Source organism: Podarcis muralis, chromosome 2 (assembly GCF_964188315.1).
Source record: "Podarcis muralis chromosome 2, rPodMur119.hap1.1, whole genome shotgun sequence".
NCBI classification, from domain to species: Eukaryota; Metazoa; Chordata; class Lepidosauria; order Squamata; family Lacertidae; genus Podarcis; species Podarcis muralis.
In genome coordinates this window covers 125931751-125949233 of record NC_135656.1, presented here as the reverse complement: position 1 = coordinate 125949233, position 17483 = coordinate 125931751, and the positions used below count along the sequence as shown (strand labels likewise).

Below are 17483 nucleotides of genomic sequence, written 5' to 3'. Positions count from 1 at the left end.
TCTTGAACCCAGAACCCTGAAATCAAGAGTCTCAGGCTCTCCCAGCTGAGCTTCTTGTACTGGCAAATGTGGGAAAGGGGAGTCAATTGGCCAGTGCCAGTTCTGCCAATCAAAGGCGTCAGGTAGTAGTGGGGAGGTTTCTCAATTGCTTTTACTGTCAATATTGCCATGGTCTTAATAGATTCTGAATCAGGGGTCGGCAAACTACGGGCCCTGGGCAGGATGAGGCCCAGCCATTTAAGAACCTGCCGCAAAGCCGGAACCCCCCACAAAACTGAGACTCCCGGCAACGGGAGGAAGAGGTCAAGCAACGGCGCCTCTGCCAATCAAACGCTGCGCTCGGTTGACCTCAAGTAGTCAACCCAGCAGATGCATTTGATCCAGAGATTTCTGCTTTCCGCTTGCCCCACGGTGCCCCCTATCTCCCGCCCCCCAGGAGGGTGGAACCGATGACATTGGACATTCCTCATTTAAATCATGGCCTTTCTGCCCCGCCTTCTCCCAGGGGCTCAAGGCGGCTTCCCTCCCCTTCCCCTGCCATTCCCCCGCGCTGACCCTGCCAGGTAGGCCTGCCTGAGGAGCACCGACTGGCCCTCGGTCCCTCTCTCCCAGGCTGCTGGCGCAGGGCTCTAACCGCTAGGCTGCGCTGCTCCCCTTCCGCTCGCCAGGTGGTACCTGCGGTGGTGGTGACGCTGCTGACGCCATCCTGCTGCTTCCAAGGCGGGGCCTCCTTGGTGTGCAGGACGCTGCTGACCCTGAACTCGGCGTCGGGGGCCTGGATGCTGGCGATGAGCCACTTGCCCCTCTCCAGGGCGCGGGGGCAGCCCCCTCCGCCCGCCAGCCCCTCCGCCCAGGGGACAAAGTGGGACTCTTGCGGCGCGTAAGCGTTGATCTCGCAGGAAGATTCAGCCTCGCTGGCATCCGGACTCAGCCAGGGCGGGGGGGTGGCCGAGGCCTGACCGCCCCACAGGGCCCCAGAGGGGTCTGCCAGGGGAACAAAGTGGGGGGAGGTGAACCAGTGTCGGGGGGGGGGGAGTGACAAGCCTTTTCTCTCCATTGCCGGACCCCCCAACCTACATCGCAGGGGGTTGGAGTGGATGACCTTTGGGGTTCCCAACTCCACCGTTCTGGGTCAGCCAGTTCAGTTCAACTCACAGAATCACAGAATTGGAAGGGACCCCCGAGGGTCATCTAGTCCAACTCCCTGCGATGCAGGAATCTCAGCGAGAAGAAGACGCCCTCTAAGGAGGATTTGTTTTGTCTGTTTAATGGGATTTAAATGCCAGTTAATAAACCAAAACAACCAAGCAGTTTTGTACCCCTGAAAAGTGTAAATGTTGAGGTTAGAAAACAATATATCCAGAATAAGCATAGGTAGATTAAATTAATCCACAACAATAGGACTCCTGAGTTCCTGAGATGATTTCTTTTGTCCATTTACTGTATTTATTTTTCCCAATTGGAACTATAAAATGGTGATTTTCTTGAGTCAAAATGAGAGTAACCCTGAACAATTTTTAGAAAAAAAGCACTGTACCTATATACCAGAGAAGCATGTATGGAACTGTAGTTGTCTGCATATATAGTGACATATTGTAATATACCTTCCCCCTTTTTTATTTCTTTGTTCTCAATTCACTTTTTATTTCCCTTTTTATTACTCAAGTATTCTCAATTTAAATTGTGTGGTTGAACCCGGAGCCAGGCCTCTCGGCCCTCATCATAACTTCCCTGTATTCCTATCCCCGGGGCTTCTGGGGGCTCTGGCACCCAGCACAGTTATTTCAAATGATTTTAAGCCCTAAGAGTTTAAAATAGATATAGAAATAAGGAAGCTGCCCAAGGCCAACCATGTTTGGGCCTGTGATGGACAGCAGAGCCAGGCCAGTCAGCGGATTTCGTCCTTCAGAAATCCCCCCCTGGGGGGGCTGGAGCCTCGCTCTGATTGGCCGCCAAGGCAGCGGGGGGCGGAGCCAGCCCTTTTGGCGGGAAAAGGCAAGGCGCCTTTTCTGAGGGGGGAGCTTGGAGGGGAAGGTGGGGGGGAGAGGAAGAGGAGTCAGGCGGAAGGGGAGAAGCTGGGGGGAGGGGAGGGAGACCCCCAAGAAGGAGGGCTGAGGGGACCCCCTGGGTGTGGGGGGCGGACTGAGAGGGGGGAGCGGAGGGAGACCCCCAAGAAGGAGGGCTGAGGGGACCCCCTGGGTGTGGGGGGCGGACTGAGAGGGGGGAGCGGAGGGAGACCCCCAAGAAGGAGGGCTGAGGGGACCCCCTGGGGGTGGGGGGCGGACTGAGAGGGGGGAGCGGCTTGCGAAGGGTTAAATCGAGCAGAGCTGGAGTCCTAGAGAGGACAGGAAGTAGAGACGGCAGGGGGCGGGTCCTCCCGAGCAGAGTCCCCTCCCTCCGCGCCCCTTCCGGCCTCTCTTGTCTGTCTCCTCCCCGGGCTGCCTCGGTTTCCCTCCTGGGAAGAGTCCGGTGAGTCTCCTCTCTCTCTCTCTCTCCCCTTGGGGTGCCTGGGGGAGAAGGGGGTCCCGGGGCTGCAGGGGAGACCCCCAAGTCTGGGAGCAGAGGGTCCTGCTGCCCCCTGGGGGAAATGGGGGCGCCCCTGCCAGAGCCCCACGGGAAGCCTCTCTGGAGCCCCTCCGGGGAAAGAGAGGCTGAGCTGGCTGCCCTCCATGAGGCAGTGCAGGGAGGAGGGGGCTCGGGGGGGGGCAGGTCGGCAAAGCTTCCTCTCTCGGACCCCTGGAGGGGTGCCCTGTCTCCGGGGACCAAGGAGCAGGCAAGCAGAGCCATGGGGTGCTTCCTAGTTTGGGGGCTGCTCACCACCCTTGCTGGACAAAGACTGGACCCCATCCCTGAGGGCGTCAAGGAAAGACCCCTCTGGAGAGCAGACCAGACTCCGCTCCATCAAGCCTTCCTGCCTTGCAGGGGGTGGGACCCTTCTTCCGACCCCCCTCTCCCTTCTCTTGCTGACTCCCCTGCAAGACTCTGGGCCCCCATGGAGCCTCTCCCCTTCACCCCCCTCCCTGGCTCCAAGACCTCCCTGCTGGTCCCCTCTGGGATTAGGGGATTAGGCTTTCCCACAAGACATTTCCAGAAGCAGCTTGGCCCCGTCCATCAAATATAGTCTTCCATCACATTGCAAAGGAAAGCATGGACAGTTCAAATACATCCCTTGGTCTTGTCTGGGCTTGGTCCCACTATAGAGTGGGTAGGGATTGTGATTGAGACGGTTATCTATCTGCCACTCTTGGGGCAGGATCTCACCGGTCATGACTCCTTGGGAAGGCCCTATACACCTCGAGGATTACGGTGGGCTCACTCGCCCCTCCCCTTATGCCTCACTTCCCTGGGTCCGAAATGCCATTCGAAACGAGAAGATTGAAACAACGATGTGACTTCTTATGAATTTCTAAAGTTTAACAATATGTAGCTGCTTCAAAGTGTGGATCCAAGGGTATGTGGCAGAATAGCAATGGGGAACCCCCGTCTCCCTTGCGGTTAGTCTGGATCAAGCTATAAAGAATAGGTAAAAATTGATTTTGAAAAGAGAAGAAAAATTGGAGACATAATAGGTTGAAATACATAATCATAAATGAGGTCTGAAAGAGGGTTAGAATTTGCTGAATTTGATTCTGTAAAGGGGAACACAAAAAAGGGAGATGTGAGGAAGTCAAGAAAGAGGGTTATATAGATATTAAGTTAAAATTTGGATTTTTTCTTTTTTATGTTTTTCTGTTTTTTGTGATGTATTTTTTCCTTTGTTGTATGTTTGTCTTATTATATAAAATCTTAATAAATATATTTAAAAAACAAAGGAGCAGAGCTGCATTCCTAGAGAGGACAGGAAGGGGAGGGGGCAAGGTCCTCCATGGCTAAATTCCCCCCTCCTACATCCCTTCATGCAAGCAGAGAGGAGGCTGCTTTCTTCTCTCTCCTTTGCAAAAGCCCCTCCTGGACTCCGGTGAGTCTCCTCTCTCTTCTTCCTGAGGGTGCAATGGGGAGAGGGGGGTCCCAGGGGGGCAGGGAGGGGGCATGGGGGTCCCTGCTCAGATCATGCCGGGGGGGGGGGAGAGACCCCCAAGTCAGGGAGCAGAGGGTCCTCCTTTGTCCTCTCTGCCAAGCCAGGGAGGGGGCGAGTTTGCAAGAAATATGCAGCTCTGCTCTTCCTCGGGATCCAGATGCTGCCTTCATTTTTGGGGAGGGGGCTTTGGATCAAGGAAATAAACCCCCTTCAGGTTTGGAGATAAATCACATTTGTGAACAGAGGATGCAGCCAGACGGGAACATTCCACGTGGGGGGAGCTCAGAGAGAAGAAAAGCCCATCTGCATCTGCACAACTGGATCACTTCCTCTGTCCCAGAAGCAACAACACATGTCTCTCCCCTGTCAGTCTCCACACCCACGGCTGGCGCTGTTACCTTCCAACAACTGGATCTCACTCCCAAAAACACACTCTTCCGTGGTCTCCTAAGACAGATGGATGGATGCCAACCAACCAACATTCCCTCCCCTCCCCCTCCTGGTGCCCCTTGAAGTTGGCTTGAGGGCAGGGGGAGGGGCCACCCCACCAGATGAAGGGAGAGGAGGTCCTTCCATCTGGAAAATGGGAATGCTTGCAAAGATTTACCTGAAGATGAGGACCGTATAGATAATAAAACTATTATTATGTGAATTCCCCCACTTACACAAAGATTAATACCCATCATTTAAATACACAACAAAATTGTTTCAGAAAAGAACAGAGCAATGTTTAGAAGATCATCTTTCTTCTCCCTTTTTCCCGTAGGGTCCAGTGTGCTTTGAGACGTAGCTGTTCCTTTCACAGACGAAGACTGGGCTTTGCTGGATTCTGACCAGAGAGCTCTGCAGAAGGAAGTCAAGGAGGAGAATCCTGGGATCGTGGCCTCTCTGGTAAGGCTCCCTGCTGGATCATGAGATCAGTTTTGAAATTCCATACAGATCTCTGAAGGACAAACCTCCTCTATTTTGAGGGAGCCCCATAGCGCCACCTGCAGCATCTGAGATGTTAATACACCCACAACTCTCCATAGGAGATGCATCTCCTGTTCTGTCTGGGAATATTCTTCCACCAGTCCTGCCTTTTCAAACCAGGATGAGGCTGCTCTGAGCTGCCCAGGCCTTCTTCCATGTAGGCTTCAGAGATCTTAGGAGCGTGGAGGTACATCCTGTCAAATATTTTCAAATTTTTTTCTCAAAAAAGGCAGTAATTCATTTCCCTTCTTCCTCTTTCACAAGCAGTCATTTGCATTGTTCAATCATTTCAGGCTCAATTTCTTCCTCAGCCTAAACATAATAATAATAATAATAATAATAATAATAATAATAATAATAATACTGCCATATAACAGCAGATTGTAGGTGGTGAATTGGAGAGGAAGAAGAAGGGAGAGAACAAGAAAAATCCACACAATGGAGAAACCATATAAATATTCAGAGTGTGGAGAGAACTTTAGTCGGAGCTCCCAGTCCACTTCCCATCAAGGAAAGCTCTTCGTTCACAAGGAGAGCCTCACTTCACATGAAAGAACTAACGGGGGAAGAAATTAGTGCTTGAAATGTGGGGAAAGCTTCCTTCGCAGCTCCACCCACAGTTCCCATGAGATACTTCATACAGGGGAGTGTTTGGAAAAAATCAGTTTCCATTAAATAAATCACAGCAAGGATAATCACAGAATTTTAGAAAATGGTATAAGGCATATGGTATTTCTGGTATAAGGAAACTTGATGAGGAATTAAGGGGAAAGACATTGTTGACCCGGAGTAGTTACAAAATGCATGTTCTCTCCCCAAGTGCCACAGACCCTCCTCCAAAGAGAGCTTCTCTGAAGAAAGCCCAAGCAAAAATTACTCCATTTTACGTGAAGAAGGAAAATGAGGAGGTGGCTAAGAAACAGCAGGAGCCAGATCCTATTACTGACCTTATAGGATCTCTCAGCAGCTCCAAGGATGAGCAGAAAGAGGTTTTGGGCCCAGGCAGCTCAACTGCTAAGTCATCTCTGGCACTGAGACCAGGAGCTCAAGCGACTCAAGGCCAAATTCAGGCTAAACAAGTAGAGGAACTAATCTGAAAGAAAAATTCAGAACTATCCTCAGGAAATGCTAATACAAGGATAAAAGACTCCTTCTCCCAAGCCTCTGGTGCAAATGAGGAATTATCCGTCATTGGGTGACTTGTACTGCTAACGAGGGACATAGAATGCATAAAATCCTTTTTGGCTGACTGTAATAAAATTCTTACCATCCTGATAAAGGTAAAGGTAAAGGTACCCCTGCCCGTAGGGGCACTTGTAAAACCTTCTGGAATAAAGTCTGGCAGAGAGTGTGGAACCGGATAATACAACAATATCTCTTTCCCTACCATTAAAAATAGATGAATAAGGGAGGTTTAATTGGTCCACATGGCAAAAGGAGGTCTATAAGTACAAAGAAGAGCAAAAATGTTTAAAAAAATTAAAATAGTGCCATATTAAAAAGTTGACTTAAAAATACCTTTTAACTTACTTAAGAGTAGCTCATGCTCTGGGTCCAGACAGAACACTTAAGAAGCTTGTACTGTACAGTGGTACCTTGGGTTAAGTACTTAATTCGTTCCAGATGTCCGTTCTTAACCTGACACTGTTCTTAACCTGAAGCACCACTTTAGCTAATGGGGCCTCCTGCTGCTGCCGCGACGCCGGAGCATGATTTCTGTTCTCATCCTGAAGCAAAGTTCTTAACCCAAGGTACTATTTCTAGGTTAGCGGAGTCTGTAAACTGAAACGTATATAACCTGAAGCGTATGTAACCCGAGGTACCACAGTACTGAAATTTGCACACCAGATCCTTATATCAATATGAAACGATATGCAAGGTTATCAAATGCTCTGCTCTCCTGTCAGAAGCCAAAACCAAACCAACTAGGGAGAGGGTTTTGATAAGCAAGAATTGGAAATGGGTTCTGTCTCAAAATAAGCTACTTCTCTCAAGCTACCCTAAGCCTTTAGGTATCTTCTCACAAAAGGAGCGCAAAGTTTGTGAATATAGTGTATAAGCGCAGAGAATATCTAAGGAGGAGTGGTGTATTAGTCTCAAGATTATTCCAAAATGTGGCATCACCAGCTCCTCTGCTTCCACATTCAGCAACACCTCCAAAAAGTCCTCAATCCAAGGCAGACTATTGTCCTTTAGTTGACATATACTCTGCAGGTGACAATCCTGACTAGTCAGCTGACCTGGACCCCAAGGAACCCCCTAACTCAGACAGCCCTGGGAAGGACCTACTTGACAGAACTGAAAAGAATTGATTACATGCCTTCTGTGCTCTGCCATAAGAAGCCCAGAATGAAATACTCTCAGATTGGACCTCTGACGTTCCTGCCTAATAAGTTTGAAGAAGGAACACAAGGGCTGATGCAAGCAAAACGTGACCCTTTGTGCTCCAGATCCAGCCCACCAGAATGAACCCTCTTTCCCCGAAGATTTGGTCCCCATGCAAGAGGCAAATATGGCCAAAACATCTGCCTGGCTTGCAATGAAAGAGCTCAAAGAGCGTCAACAGGACTCTCCGTAGAAAGCACCAAGCATGGGGCCACTTACATGTTTTAGCTACTCGTCTGTTTTCTGCCCATGCTCTGGGGTTGCAGTTTTCAGGCTTAGGGACAGGATGGTAACTCGTTTTGGCACCAAGTTCTGTCCATAAGCCCCAATGAGTTCAATGGGACCTAGTCTCAGGTCACTACTGTACAGACCATGCCAGACTTACAAAGTGGGGTGAGGAGCAAAGAGCTGAAATTGGAATCACTGGAATTGTTTAGAAATAGGGCTTTTGAGGCTTCTGGTTCCGGTCTGCCTTAATGGATGCCGCTCCCACGATAGCAGAGATCGTTAGCAAAGAATAAACAGATGATTGGAGGGTAATTGTCCTCAATTAAAGCTGCGTGCTGGAACAGATGGAACAAGATAATAAACCGCTAAATTTAGACAGATACAAAGCTTAAACAATTTGAACTGGAAAGGAAAATGTATGTTGTTGGGGAGGGGGAGCCTTTACTCTTTCTTTATATATATATATCATGTTTGTAACATAAATGATTCGGCAGCACACAAACCCCGAAAGCTAACAAACTGATAAAAAGCAAGAGGAGATAAAAGAGAATGGGATTATATTTATGGATTGCAACAGAAAAGCGAACTATGTGATAAAATTGAAATGGATTAAAGCCTCAAACTTTCACTGTATTGCTATGGAAGGAAATGGAGTTTAGTTTTGATGATCGGCCAAGGCTTGGGGACAGGATGGTGACTGGTTTTGGCACCAAGTTCTGTCCATAAGCCCCACTGAGTTCAATGTCAGCCTTACAAAGTGGGGTGAGGAGCAAACAGGGGAAACTGCAAGCACTGGAGATGTTTAGAAATGGGGCTTCTGTTGGGAAGGGGCTGCCCCATTTGTGCTTCTCCAGGGGCAGGAGAATATCTAGGGCAGGAGAATCCCTGCAGGGCCTCTGAGGCTCCCTTTGCTTCTTCCTCTCTCCCAGGACCCTGCAGCTTCTTTTGGCTCCTTGACTCTTCAGGAAGGATGAGTGAGACGGATCCTGTCAAGCTAGAGGAAATGGAAGAGGGAAGATGGACGCATGACCTGGTCCGGCTGTCTCCCGCATCCCTCCCCACAACCTCTGAGCGCTCCCTCCCAGGGACCTCCGAGAGATCTGGTGAGTCCCAGGGGAGGGGAGATGGGGACGTGGAGGGATGGAGCCAAAGAGGTACTGGGGCTTCCTCAGCTAGGGGGTGGGGGGAGGCAGGCAGGCGCATGGAGATGGAGAAGGGGAGCACCTTTTCGGGCTCCCCCACCTGCCTGCTTGCCTGCCTGCCTGCCTCCTCCTTTGACACAGCTCCCCGACCAAAGCGATGAATTGGCAGCTCAAATCAGTTCTGTGATCTGAATGCCTTACCAATGTCCAACACTGATCCGTCGCGCAGCACTAGAACCCACGACTCTTTTTTAAAAAAAATAGTTTTCACATACAGTGGTGCCTCGCAAGACGAAATTAATTCGTTCCGCGAGTTTTTTCGTCTAGCGAATTTTTCGTCTTGCGAAGCACGAACTCCCATAGGAATGCATTGAAAAGCAATTAATGCGTTCCTATGGTCAAAAAAAGTCCAAACAAAGCCAAATTTGGTACAACAAGAGTTTATTAACTGCTCTTTAAAGTCACACATACTGTAAAGATCAGTTCAAAAATTGAAGGAAAAATAAATTAAGTTTCTAAACATGACAGAAAAATATTTAAAAATCAACCAAGTGTACAGTACATTTTCTAAGACTCTGGGGGACCACTCGAAGAAGGTTCCTCTTCCACTCTTTGCTTCTTGCTGAAGAACCTGTCCATGGTCTGCTGCTTCATCCGCCTTTTCAGCACCTCCCTGAAAGGCGACATGACCCTCGTATCAAAAGTGTTTGCAAGGTCATGGCCCAATGGTCACAAAAAATCAAAAAAAAAACCCCACAAGCTCCCAGATTCCTGCAGAAACCCCACCAACTGTTCTCCCAGCCACCCAGCACACAGAAATTCAAACTCAGAAAATTTAAAAAAAACAACAACCACATGGCCCAATGGTCACAAAAAAATTCAAAAAAACCCCCACAAGTTCCCAGATTCTCTTAACCCCCCCCCAACACCAAGTCCTTGAATCCCAAACACCCCAACCCAAAATCCAAAACCCCCCAAAAAAAGTTTTAAAAGTTTAACTTACCAAATGGATGCAAAAGAAGTTCTGCAAAAGTTTTGGAAAAGCTTCAAAAATGAGCAAAGTCTGAGAAAAGGCTACCAAACCGCGTGCTAACAGTTGCTCCTCGAAGTCAAGTCGCAACTGCAGCTGCTCAAGCAAAGCACCCTTGGTTTTAACGGTTTTAAGACAAAGGAAACAAAGTCGCAATACGTTTTCGTCTTGCGAGGCACGCCCATAGGGAAATTCGTCTTGCGAAGCGACGCAAAAACCGAAAAACCCTTTTGTCTAGCGAGTTTTTCGTCTTGCGAGGCATTCGTCTTGCGGGGCACCACTGTATTGTTTTACAATACAGATGTACCAAAGCCAACACCATTTCCTCCCCATCCCCCCCCATACATTTACATTTCTATTTCCTCAATCCATCATATTATTCTTTTCTCCATCCTCAAACTTCCCTCCGCCCCATCGCGCAGCACTAGAAGCCACGAGTCTTGAAAGGAACCTGATCCTGCTTTGCAGATTGAACGCAGATGAGGCCTCCATGTATTTTTCTTTTATTTTCTTTTTGGAATAACTTTTTATTTGCTTTTAAAAACAAGGAACATAGGAATAATAAAACATCTAGACCAAGTCTTCTCATGTCATTTATATGTAAAATAGCAGAATAAATTTGCCGGAATATCTATAACATATAGTTCATCATTAGGGGTCAGTGCATGAGTTCTGGGTTCATGAATTGCTTTCAACTGGAAAAAAGGGGGGGAAACAGGAGAGAACAGAGAACATTCAACATTGCAGAGCCAAATGCCTAGACTGAAGCTCTTGTGGCCGTTGTGCTTAGATTAAGTGAGTAATAGTCATTTTTCCTCTTCTGTTACCAATGAAACAATACAGAGTTGGTCTCATCATGAAAATGGGAGGGAGGGGGTTCAAAGTGAAGAAAGAGATTTACGTATAAATTTAAATTTAGACCAACCAGATTGAGATAACTTCTGATGGGGAGTGTTCAGGTGAAGATGTTGCTGTTTGTTTCACAGACAAGGCGTGGACGTTGCTGGATCCTGACCAGAGAGCGCAGCATTAATAATAATAATAATAATAATAATAATAATAATAATAATAATAATAATTTATTATTTATACCCCGCCCATCTGGCTGGGCTTCCCCAGCCACTCTGGGCAGCTTCCAAAAAAATAATAATAAAAAAATACTGTACTACATCAAACATTAAAAGCCTCCCTAAACAGGGCCGCCTTCCGATGTATTCTAAAAGTCTGGTAGTTGTTCTCTTGGACATTGGTGGGAGGGCATTCCACAGGGAGGGCGCCACTACCGAGAAGGCCCTCTGCCTGGTTCCCTGTAACTTGGCTTCTCGCAGTGAGGGAACCACCAGAAGGCCCTCGGTGCTGGACCTCAGTGTCCGGGCAGAATGATGGGGGTGGAGACACTCCTTCAGATATACTGGACCGAGGCCGTTTAGGGCTTTAAAGGTCAGCACCAACACTTTGAATTGTGCTCGGAAACGTACTGGGAGCCAATGTAGGTCTTTCAAGACCGGTGTTATATGGTCTCAGCGGCCGCTCCCAGACACCAGTCTAGCTGCTGCATTCTGGATTAGTTGTAGTTTCGCATAACCTTCAGAGGTAGCCCCATGTAGAGCGCATTGCAGTAGTCCAAGCAGGAGATAAGCAGAGCATGCACCACTCTGGCGCAACAGTCCGCAGGCAGATAGGGTCTCAGCCTGCGTACCAGATGGAGCTGGTAAACAGCTGCCCTGGACACAGATTTGACCTGTACCTCCATGGACAGCTGTGAGTTCAAAATGACTCCCGGGCTGCACACCTGGTCCTTCAGGGGCACAGTTACCCCATTCAGGACCAGGGAATCCTCCACACCTGCCCGCCTCCTGTCCCCCCAAAACAGTACTTCTGTCTGTCTGTAACCTCAATCTGTTAGCCGCCATCCATCCTCCAACCGCCTCCAGACACTCACACAGGACCTTCACCGCCTTCACTGGTTCTGATTTATAAGAGAGGTAGAGCTGGGTATCATCCGCATACTGATGAACACCAAGCCCAAACCCCCTGATGATCTCTCCCAGCGGCTGCATGTAGATGTTGAAAAGCATGGGGGAGAGGACAGAACCCTGAGGCACCCCACAAGTGAGAGCCCAGGGGTCTGAACACAAATCCCCCACCACCATTTTCTGAACACGGCCCAGGAGGAAGGAGCGGAACCACTGTATGACAGTGCCCCCAGCTCCCAGCCCCTCAATACAGTCCATAAGGATGTTATGGTCGATGGTATCAAATGCCGCTGAGAGATCCAGCAGAACTAGGAAGCAGCTCTCACCTTTGTCCCTAGCCCGCCGGTGATCATCAACCAGTGCGACCAAGGCAGTTTCAGTCCCATGATGAGGCCTGAATCCCGACTGGAAGGGATCCAAATGGTCCGCTTCTTCCAGGCGTGCCTGGAGTTGTTCGGCAACCGCTCGCTCAATCACCTTGCCCAAGAATGGAAGATTTGAGACTGGGCGATAGTTGGCCATTGTGGCCGCATCTAAAGATGGTTTTTTAAGAAGCGGTTTAATAACCGCCTCTTTCAGCGGGTCTGGGAAGGCTCCCTCACGGAGGGAAGCATTCACCACCCCACGAAGCCCATCGCCCAGTCCTTCCCGGCTAGCTTTTATAAGCCAGGATGGGCAAGGATCCAGGAGACAGGTGGTTGGTTTCACTCGTCCAAGCAGCCTGTCCACATCCTCGGGGGTAACAGATTGGAATTGATCCCACACAACTTGACTAGACAGGACTCTAGCACTCTCCCACTCCGGCCCTGCTCCCATGGTGGTGTCTACCTCTTCCCGAATCTGAGCGACTTTATCTGCAAAAAAAAATCATTGCAGATCATGTGGCCCTTACTGGGCCCCAATGTAACAGGTGGTTCCGCTAAATTGCGAACCACCTGAAAAAGTCTCCTGCTGCTGTTTTCTGCAGATGCAATAGAGGCGGTGAAGAAAGTCTTCTTCGCCGTCACTACCGCCACTTGGTAGGCTCGATATTGAGCTTTAACCCGTGTCCGGTCAGCTTCAGAATGAGTTATCCGCCACCGGGCTCTAGCTGTCTCAATGATTGTTTCATTGCCCTCAGATCCGTGGAAAACCATGGGGCTGTCCAGGCTCCATGCAGTCGGAGAGGGCGCTTCGGAGCCAAACAGTCAATATCCCTGGTTAACTCCACATTCCAGCGGGCCAGCAGGGAATCAGCTGAAAGGCCATCAACATGGGATAAAACATCCCCTACCACTCTCTGGAAACCATTTGGATCCATTAAGTGGCGGGGGCGGACCATCCGAATTCGTCCCACCTCCCTGCAGAGGGGATGGAGCGCGGAGAAGTCCAGTTGCACCAGGAAGTGATCTGACCATGGCACTTCTTTTGTTTCGCTTTTACTTAGTGTCAGATCACCAACATCCGTAGAGGTAAACACCAGGTCCAAAGGCATGTCCGCGGCTATGGGTTGGGCCAGACTTATTCAGGGACAGCCCCATGGAGGCCATGCTTTGCACGAAGTTCCGAGCGGCCCCTTGTAAGGTTGTGTCGGCATGGATATTAAAATCCCCTAGGACGACCAAGCTAGGTGTCTCCAGGAGAACATCCGCCACGACCTGAAGCAGCTCAGGCAGGGAATCCTTGGTGCAGCGGGGAGGTCGGTACACCAAAAGGAATCCTGTACTGCCCCTATTGCCCAACTTCCAGAACATGCACTCGGAAAACTGGGTCTTCCCAATAGGACGCCTGGTGCAAACTAATGACTTCCTAAAAATCACTGCAACCCCCCCTCCCCGCCCACATGACCTGGGTTGCTGTGCGTAAGAGAAACCTGGTGGACAAGCAGCGACAAGGACAGGCCCATCTGCTTCATCCAACCAAGTCTCTGTTACACATGCCAGGTCAAGTCCTCCATCCATGATCAAGTCATGGATGGCAGTGGTTTTATGAATCATTGACCTGGCATTGCACAGCAGCACCTTCAGGTCATGTGGGTATCCCTTGCTGATTCTAGTATCCATCCAGTAAGGACGAGACCCGGAGGCAGGAATAGTCGTCAAACAACGACTAAACCTGCCTCCTCTGTAACGACATGGTCTGGTCTTAGCGTAACTCCTCCTCCTACCCGTGATCACTGAGGTCGGCACTCACACAGGGGAGTCCTCCTGGGCAGCAGAGCAGTCCTTTTGAGGCTTCAGGCCCCGCCCCGAGCCAGGTGGTTAGTGGCAAGAGCAGGGCCCTCAGGCACTCACACAAGGGAGTCCTCCTGGGCAGCAGAGCAGTCCTTTTGAGGCTTCAGGCCCCGCCCCGGGCCAGGTGGTTAGTGGCAAGAGCAGGGCCCTCAGGCACTCACGCAGGAGAGTCCTCCTGGGCAGCAGAGCAGTCCTTTTGAGGCTTCAGGCCCCGCCCCGGGCCAGGTGGTTAGTGGCAAGAGCAGGGCCCTCAGGCATTCACACAAGGGAGTCCTCCTGGGCAGCAGAGCAGTCCTTTTGAGGCTTCAGGCCCCGCCCCGGGCCAGGTGGTTAGTGGCAAGAGCAGGGCCCTCAGGCACTCACACAGGAGAAGTCAAGGAGGAGAATCGTGGGGTCATGGACTTTCTCAGTAAGGATCCCTGTTGGATCATAACATGTTGTGATTGGAGATGCAGTGGATTCCATGATTGAGCCACAAAAATATCCATCCCAGATAAAAGCCAAGCAATATCTCAGTTAATACCAGGAAACAAAAACAGTGAAAACTATTGTACGGCCTCACATCTCATTCTCTTCAGTTCGTCCTCTGTCACAAGCATTCATTAACATTGTTCAATAATCTGGAGTTCCCATTTCCTCCTGAGACTCTAATTCGCTTCTCTCTTCATTGCAGATGGTGATGAATCAGAAGGGAAGAACAAGGGGGAGCACAACAGAATCCACATAGCGGAGAATTCAGATAAATATTCAGAGTGTGGAGAGAACATCCGTCGGAGCTCCCAGTGCACCTCCCGTCAAAGAAAGAGCTTCATTCGAAGGAATACCCTCACTTCACACGAAAGAACACAGAGTAGGGAGAAATTGTATCAGTGCAGAGAATGTGGAAAGAGCTTCAATCAAAAGGGTAATCTCACTTTGCATCAAAGAGTTCACACAGGGGAGAAACCATATAATTGCTTGGAATGTGGAAAGAGCTTCAGTCACTGGGGGAATCTCACTTCCCATCAAAGAGTTCATACAGGGGAGAAACCGTATCAGTGCTTGGAATGTGGGAAGAACTTTAGTCACCGCCAGAATCTCGCTTCTCATCAAAGAATTCATACAGGGGAGAAACCCTATCAGTGCTTGGAATGTGGAAAGAGCTTCAATCGGAAGGGTCACCTCACTTCCCATCACAAAATTCATACAGGGGAGAAACCCTATCGGTGCTTGGAATGTGGGAAGCGCTTCACTCAGGAGGGGAATCTCACTTCTCATCAAAGAATTCATACAGGGGAGAAACCCTATCAGTGCTTCCAATGTGGGAAGAGCTTTCGTCTGAGTGGTGATCTCACTTCCCATCAAAGAATTCATACAGGGGAGAAACCCTATCAGTGCTTGGAATGTGGAAAGAGCTTCAGTACGTGGGTGAATCTCACTTCTCATCAAAGAATTCATACAGGGGAGAAACCCTATCAGTGCTTGGATTGTGGAAAGAGCTTCAGTCGGAAGGAAAGTCTTACTACCCATCAAAGAATTCATACAGGGGAGAAACCCTATCAGTGCTTGGAATGTGGAAAAGGTTTTCATCTGAGTGGTCATCTGACTTCCCATCAAAGACTTCATACAGGAGAGAAACCGTATCACTGCTCAGAATGTGGAAAGAGCTTTCGTCTGAGTGGTGATCTGACTTCCCATCAAAGAGTTCACACAGGGGAAAAACCCTATCAGTGCTTGGAATGTGGAAAGAGCTTTAATCAAAGCGCACATCTCACTTCCCATCAAAGAACTCATACAGGGGAGAAACCCTATCAGTGCTTGGAATGTGGGAAAAGCTTCCGGGAGGGCCACAAGCTCACTTCCCATAAAAGAATTCATACAGGGGAGAAACCCTATCAGTGCTTGGAATGCGGAAAGAGCTTCAGTCAAAGTGCCACACTCTCTTCCCACCACAGAATTCATACAGGGGAGAAACCCTATCAGTGCTCAGAATGTGGAAAGAGCTTCAGTCAGGAGGGGAATCTCACTTCTCATCAGAGAATTCATACAGGGGAAAAACCCTATCAGTGCTTCGAATGTGGAAAGGGCTTCAGTCGGAAGGATAGTCTTACTACCCATCAAAGAATGCATACAGGGGAGAAACCCTATCAGTGCTTGGAATGTGGAAAGAGCTTCCCTCAGGAGGGGAATCTCACTTCTCATCAGAGAATTCATACAGGGGGAAAACCCTATCAGTGCTTCGAATGTGGAAAGGGTTTCAGTCAGAAGGAAAGTCTTACTACCCATCAAAGAATTCATACAGGGGAAAAACCCTATCAGTGCTTCGAATGTGGAAAGGGCTTCAGTCGGAAGGATAGTCTCACTTCCCATCACAGAATTCATACAGGGGAGAAACCCTATCAGTGCTTGGAATGTGGAAAGAGCTTCACTGATAGCTCCAGTCTCACTTCCCATCGCATAATTCATACAGGAGAAAAACCCTATCAGTGCTTGGAATGTGGGAAAAGCTTCAGTCAGAGGGGCAATCTCACTTCCCATCAAAGAATCCATACAACAGAGAAAACGTCTTAGTGTTTGGAATGTGGGAAAAGATTCCTTCATTGCCCACCAAATAATTTATACGGGTTTGAAAAAGGGGTCCCTCTCAAAGGGGGCTGAAGACAACCGACAGATTACAACTGGGGAATATTTCACACAGGAAACCACATCTGCTTGCATGGACTTTTGTCATATATGGATTTATAAAAGTGAAGATGAATCTTTGATCTTTGTAAGCTTCCCTTAGGGCTCAGGGGGAGCAAGCTTGGATTGTAGAGGAACCGAACAATTATTAACTGTGAAATCTATCCCACAGTGTGGTCTCTTCAGTTTGGGAAGATTCTTCGGTTTGGGAAAATATCAGTCCATTAAAATACATTACATGTCCTAATTTTAATTAAACAAAGGAAAGCTGGAAGACAGCCCAGAGTCCTGGAAGGTAAGACGGTGGAATGAAATAGGGCCTTCTGAGGAGGGACTGCACCGAAAACAATTGAGGGACAACAAGAACAAAAATTTCATCTTGCATGTTAATATACATATAGATCTGTTAAATATGATTAAAGTTGCATGCCAGTGGCTGTCAAGATAAGATAAAGGATTAAGATCGGGATGATATTGGGAATAAATAAAAGAGAGAAAAGTAGGAACAAGAACAAAAAATCATCATCATCATCAATCTTTGACTTTTGTCTTCTTGGTTTCTCTGTTGTTATTCTGTCTCTCACAGCTACAATAAACCTACCATTATTATTGTGGACTAGGCATTTCTTCGTCAGAGGGCAAAAAAGCAAATTTAGCAGGGGATCAAATACTTTCTCTCCTCACTCTATATGTTCACACACACACACACACCTGGCTCTCGTTTAGAGGAAGAGTGAGAGACGGAGGCTCTTTACTTTTAGATCTAGAATACAAAAAAGGGAGGTGTGAGGAGGTCAAGGAAACAAGCAAATGAAAGATAAGTTATGTGAAGGTTTGAACTGTTTTTGTTTTTGTTTT

At 48.7% G+C, this 17483-nt stretch overlaps 1 protein-coding gene across 1 annotated transcript; it reads left to right on the top strand.

Annotated features, from left to right (window-relative positions):
- Window positions 1-2233: 2233 nt before the first annotated feature.
- Window positions 2234-17144, top strand: LOC114592759 (uncharacterized). The gene is made up of 5 exons (XM_077923216.1): window positions 2234-2469; window positions 3813-3958; window positions 4262-4909; window positions 8533-8706; window positions 14638-17144. Exons 4-5 carry the CDS (start codon window positions 8574-8576, stop codon window positions 16512-16514), a joined length of 2010 nt encoding a protein of 669 aa, XP_077779342.1. The 5' UTR covers window positions 2234-2469; window positions 3813-3958; window positions 4262-4909; window positions 8533-8573; the 3' UTR covers window positions 16515-17144.
- Window positions 17145-17483: the final 339 nt, after the last annotated feature.